This window comes from Eublepharis macularius, chromosome 4 (assembly GCF_028583425.1).
Source record: "Eublepharis macularius isolate TG4126 chromosome 4, MPM_Emac_v1.0, whole genome shotgun sequence".
NCBI lineage: Eukaryota > Metazoa > Chordata > Lepidosauria > Squamata > Eublepharidae > Eublepharis > Eublepharis macularius.
The window spans coordinates 1,753,604-1,760,000 of NC_072793.1; the positions used below are offsets into that span (position 1 = coordinate 1,753,604).

The 6,397-nt window shown below is 45.6% G+C and overlaps 1 protein-coding gene across 1 annotated transcript in view; it reads right to left on the reverse strand.

Moving 5' to 3' along the window:
• Positions 1-6,397, reverse strand: part of ANKFN1 (ankyrin repeat and fibronectin type III domain containing 1) — a 221,764-nt gene that overhangs the window by 145,825 nt on the left and 69,542 nt on the right. The window contains exon 6 of the mRNA XM_054978644.1: positions 2,205-2,295. Coding sequence (XP_054834619.1) covers positions 2,205-2,295 — 91 coding nt within the window. The remainder of the gene's footprint in view (positions 1-2,204; positions 2,296-6,397) is intronic.

Here is a 6,397-nt window from a genome sequence, read left to right on the forward strand (position 1 = left end):
AGAGCCCATCACCACCAGGGGAAGAAAGGGCTGTGGAACCCTGACTGATTCCCGGGCCCTTGAGGAGGGGGTGGCTGCCGATGGAACTCACCCCAGCAATGTGGTGGCCACCCCCCAGTCACAAGGGTGGGTGTTGGGGCCACCCCATCTTCCACTACAGGAGCCCATTGCCACCAGGGGAAGGAAAGAAGGGCAGCAGGCCCCTGATCTTCTCCCAGGCCCACATCTCACCGCTGTGGCTGCTCCCCCCCCGCCCCAAGAATCCTCCTGTCTTTTAGTCTCTCCATGCCCAGGTCTGCCTCCTCATGATGGTTGTTCTCCCTCCCAGAGTTGGCCTTTCCAGCCTCCCTTTGGCCAGCCTGATGGGGAGATTTCTATTCCCCTCAGGAGATTCTCCTTCCCCCAGGATTAATCTCCCCTCATTGATTGCCTCAGTCTTTTCCTTTACAAGGATATTCCTGTCTCTCCAAAGAGCATCCATTCCCTCCCCCCATTTTTTTATTTCCTCTCATAGATTGTCTCTGTCCTCATGTCCTTTAAAAGAATATGCCTCCTGCTTTCTCCCCCAAAACATCTCCTTGACTGTCCCCTCAAAGAGTACTTCTCTCCCTCCCCATTCCAGCCCCAGAGCATGTTTCGACTCTAGAAGCCATCATTCCGTTCTCAGAAGAAGATTCTCCAACTCCATCCCACGTTTTCATTGCAACTTTTTGGTGCTGCAAGTCAATTGGCGTTTGCGGCTCCTGTTCTATCTCCTGGAAGTTTCCTCAGGGAGGCCGCTTCGGGGGCCTGTAACTTGGACCTCTGAGATGCAATCTTGGGCAAACTTGGAGGGTGGCTGGAGGAGAGCCTACTGAAGACTTGCTGTGAGTTTGGCATCTCTGAGTGTGAATGGGGTGGTCTTAGGGCTCCCGTAAGTGATGGACCATGGACCGACAAACCAGTCCGTGAACTGGGGTGGGTCCATGAATAGTCTGTGGTCTGTGAGCTGTGAAATGTGATGGACCAGGGGCTGACAGTCTGTGTCCCCCCCCCCCCCGGTCCATGCCCATGTCTAATCCTGAATTAGTTTCCCACTTAAAGGAATAATTGATGTAGAGGGATTTCGACAAAGCAATCCTGCACCCACAGTCTGAAGTGGTGCAGCCCATTATCATCTCATTTCTGAGTATTTCTTAACTTATGCAGCAGAATGTGGTGGAAAAATTCTGATGTGGCTAAATGAGTTTGGGCCACTTTGCACTTCAGAGAGAATAATAATTGCACTTTCAATATTCCCCCATGAAAAAAAATCTCCATTTGGTTGCCAGGTCTCTTGGGTGTATAAGTGGGGAACAGGGGGTTGTGAGAGGATTTACCTCATGCTCTGGGGCCTTTTTGTGTCACACTGAGACTGATGCCATTCCCAGCACAACACAGAAGTGCTCAGGAGCATATGGGAGCATTCTATGGGGTTCCTAAGCCCATTCCCACATCTTCTCTCCCCACCAGCCAGGTGAGAGGTGATGGTGGGGGGAGTCTGGGAGCAGGGTATCCCCCACTCCCACTGGGGGACCCTACCACCAGGGCTTTTTTTCTGGGAAAAGAGGTGGTGGAACTCAGTGGGTTGCCCTTGGAGAAAATGGTCACATGGCTGGTGGCCCCGCCCCCTGATCTCCAGACAGAGGGGAGTTGAGATTGCCCTCTGCGCCACTGGAGCAGTGCGGAGGGCAATCTCAACTCCCCTCTGCCTGGAGATCAGGGGGCGGGGCCACCAGCCATGTGACCATTTTCAAGAGGTTCCGGAACTCCGTTCCACCACGTTCCAGCTGAAAAAAAGCCCTGCCTACCACACACAAAAAAGAGCATGTCAAAGAGAAAGGCCCTATTTGGACACCATGTCCATTTATGGTGAAGAATTAAATGAGGGAAACTCTCAAAAAATGTAATTCTGTACCTGCAGCCTGAAGTGGCACCACCCACCCTGCCACATCATTCTGAGGCAGGTACAGGATTAATTTGAATGTAAGTAGCGTATTCATTAGTCTGTTCAGTTTAATAGCACAGTATTTCTTGTAGCGTTCAGTTTAAACCGAGTTCTTGCTATCAGGAAAATTGTACCTTGGCCAAATTGACTTCTTACAATTTACTTAAAAAAAAAAAGACGGAGGGAATGGTTAAATTACACTGCCAAAGTTGCAAAGAGATGAAAATGCTTAACCTACTTGAAGGAGAAGCGCAGGGAGGTGTGGAAGTCTGAGGCGGCCCCCAGCCTTTCATGTTAAAAGCAGACACTCGGACATAATAATTTCGGCCCTGTAATGAAAAAAGAACACAAACAGAAAATCCCAGGTTTTACAAACATGCAATACTTTTTTTAAAAATTTTTTATTGGATTAGATTATTTAATCATAAAATACAAACATTCCCCCTTTATTAATGTCTACTTCTAACCCCCTCCCTTTCCTCCCCCCTTTATTTGACTTCCAACAGTTTTCCAACCCTTTATCTATCTTATTGCTCACTTACTTAATACCACATGTAATCTATTAAACATACACTTAAACTCTCTTCTAAGCTTATTGTTCTCCCCTCCTTTACTAAATCTTATATTCTAAATAACACATTGCTAATATATATTGATAGCCTTTATATTATTAGTATAACATTTTATCCATTTTCTATTCCCTTATTTAATCTCTTTACTCTTCCCCCTATAAGTTAACCAATTTAACTTATAATCTATATGTTTCTTTAAACATTTCTTAGTCTTATTCTCAGTCTATTTTAATTATATAGCATATCTGTTACACTAAAAACTTAACTACAATAAAAAAATACCTATCTGGCATACTCACATATATTCATACTATCTATTCATAATAATACATCTGTTATTTAATACTGTGTATAATAAAACATAATTCCCATCTTAACCCTATTACTAGCTTAGAATAATATTTAAATCCCCCTTTCCCGGTAAAGCCACCTCTCTCTTCTTTTATAAAATCTCAATAATTTTCAAACTGCCACAGTTTCCCTCCCACATCCCATTTTTTCTCCAAATATTGCTTCAGTTTCTCCCAAACATGCAATACCTTGATGTTAGATAGCTAATCTTTGGCCAAGAAATGAATCCAGTACCGTAGCGCAGCTTGCATTTGGGACACCTTCCTCTGAGGCCATGAACTGGGAGACCCTAGAATTGTGCCTTAAGGTCTAGTCCCGAAGGCACCCTGCCCTGACCCAATGGTCCCAGAGCAACGTCTTGTAAGTTACTTAGCACAGGGCTGTGCTGAGAGCCATTGAATTGGATATTAGCACAGCTGAGGCAGCTGAATGAATGCTTGGGTTTCTTGGTTTTGTTTGCAGGTGCCTATAATGTCTTCAGGCCAGACATACAGTCCTCATCAGCTCATGTGGGCCCCCACAGACAATCACATTCAATAGCAGTGAGGACAAGAAAGGCTGAAGAAAGTTTGGGCAAAGAAGAAAAATGGCACAGAGAAGGAACAACAGTCATGGAGCAACCGGGGCACCAAACGTCGCTGAAACAGCCTCAACAGACAGAGTTGGAAGAAGGCCATAGGAGGCAAAATGGGAGGAAGGCAGAGACAAAATGGCATCCTGCAAACATTTCCTGAAGGATGTCACCAGGGGACACCATTTTGATAAGTCTCTCCTGCCCCTAGAGGTTGCCAACCAAGGGCATATAAAACTTGGCTGGCAACCCATTTCTCATGGGACTTGTTTTCCAGACCTCTGCCCATCTCCATTGCCCTTCTCTTAAACCCAATTTGTCTGTGGTTATAATGAGTTTTTTAAATGGCTAAAACGGATGGTGCTTTTTGGCATTCAGATCAATGAAAGTGAATAAATAGCACTGGGCCTAGTTCTAATCTAGATGGATTTACACCTTTGGTTGAAAAAAAATCCTGAACAGCTAGCTTGTGAAGCAATGTGCAAACACTAAGTTTATCCTAAACAAACAAAGAACAGAAGGAGGGATTGAATCACCAGAGATAACACAACTGAAAATTAATCTTTTGCACATTAGGAAGAAGTTTGACTCAAAGGTTATATTTGTGCATTTTATGGCACCTGGTGGCGTGGATCCTATTCCTATGCCGCGTAACTGCAGCAGAACTGCATAAATGATGCCTTTTCATTTTCTCTCTCTCATTTATGCCCCTTTCAATATTGTGCCTCCATTGGTCACTGGACACCCATAAACATTATGGGGGCAGGCTACAGGAGCACGGGGGGATTGCCCTTTCCGTATTTTGCAAGGAAATTACTAAAGTTTTGTATGTAACTGGGCTCTTGATGAAGCGCTCCTGAAATAGTTCTGGTTTCAGGTGGGTAGCTGGGTTGGTCTGTAGTAGTAGAACAAGATTCTGGTCCAGTAGCATTTTAAAGACCAACTAGATTCCCAGGGTCTGAGCTTTAGGTCTGGTTACCGGTTTAATCCTTGCAATTCTTGGACACGGCAACCAGTAGTTTTTGAGCCTCCATCTGTATTATACTTCATTCATTATTAGCTTGTTTTTATTTGTATGTTATGTATCTGCAGCATTTGCCTTGTTATCCTTAGTGGGAGTGGCCTTCTGTCCCAGTCTATGTTACCTTTATGTACATTCATAAAGACAGTGCGGAAATGTGATCTGGGTGTGACTGAATGTACAAGTCTATCAGGATTCTTTTTGTGTGATGTTTTAATAATATGATATAGATGTCACATCAAGATAGCTTTTTTTGCAGTTTTATCAGTGTTTTATCATGCACATAGCTAGCTCTCAGGGAAGAAGAAAGGATACGGTTTGAAAGATTCAATAAACCTGCTTTTATCTCCAATACATTTTGAAAATAAAATGCAGAACAGTCAGAGTTTTCCTAATGTATTCGTTCTTCTTTGGAAACAAGAGAACTTTGGAAGCATCTTTAATCCAGGACAATCTCCAGCCTACCCTTTTCTAGCTTCATGCCTGCGGGAGACAGCAACCTCACCTAACAGTGGCTCCATCCCAAACAGGGGTTTTCCTTGCACAGACAGCAGGAAAGCCCCAGATTTAAAGGGAACACTTACAGTCTCTCTACACATCATGAATAACTAGGGATGCTCATGTGAACCTCATTTCACGTGTCCCTCCCCCTCCAACTTCCCATTCACTCGCTCTCACAGTCACACTCCAATTCGCTCCCTGTGAGTACATTCACACATTCAATATCCATTCCATCTCAACTGCTAAAAGCATCCCAGTTCCCCCCACCTCCCACATCCATTCATTGAAATGCGGATCTTGGAAGTTTCTCACACCCTAAAGAAATGCAAGTTGGCAAGTCAAGGAGCCCACAGTACTGTTTGTCGCAGTGAAAACAGGGATGAACTGGCACTCTGCACTCGAAGAAGCAATCTCGCAAAGGGAGCGCCATGAAAGCAGCATGCACGTGCGCTGAGCAAGAACCACCTGTATGTGAACTGAGGACCACATAGCAAATCCTGCACTTGAGTGTCCCCAGGTAATTTGCAACGTGTAGAGAGGCTGAGAGTCTACACAATGTTGTGCACATTCTGAGCATGATCTTCCCAGGGTTTCCCCCTTTAAAACAGGTCAGAATGAAACCTACTTTGAATAGGTTTAAATGGGGAACTCTGGGGTGGCTGCAGGTGGAATACCTGGACAGATACTCAACCTGCAGCCCCCCTCCACAGTTCCCCCCCCCCCTTTGAATCTGATCAAAGTAGATTTCATTCTGATCTGTCTGGATACTCCACCTGAACCCACTACAAGGAGGCAGACAGAACTCAGCTCTGCATTTAAAATACACCCCCCCCCCACACACACACACGCTTTTATCCCTTTAAAAGGCTTTTTCTCAGACCAGATCCACTGAACTGCTACCCCGTAGGGTTGCCAACCCCGGGATGGGAAATTCCTGGAGATCTGGGGTGGATCCTGGAGCAAGTGGAAAGGGGAGGTCCAAGCCACGAGGGTCTTGCAATTGGACTCCACTTTTTCACAGGTATGATGGAAGAAAGGGGGAGGAGCAGGGGGCGAGGGCAGCAGCAGCAGCAGCACTGAGTAGAGTGGGGGCAGAGGCGTGTGGGCATCTTCCCACCCATTCTTGCTGCTGCTGCTGCCGCCGTCGTGACAATTGTGCCTTTTCATACCTCTGCTTGGATGCAGCTGCTATGCAGGAATAACTCCAATGCAGAGTTCTTCCTTGAAATAACGTCCTGGACTGGCAACACTGTTCATAAGATTGTACTGTTAAAAATCTGCCTGTCTTACACTACGTCCTGCACGTGACGCCCTTCTTTGATGACAGGTCTTAGAGCCTCGCTACAAGTGACATCTTACACGCGAAAGGCACTTGATCATTTTCGCAAGTCTTTCTGGGAATTGAAGTCCCTCTC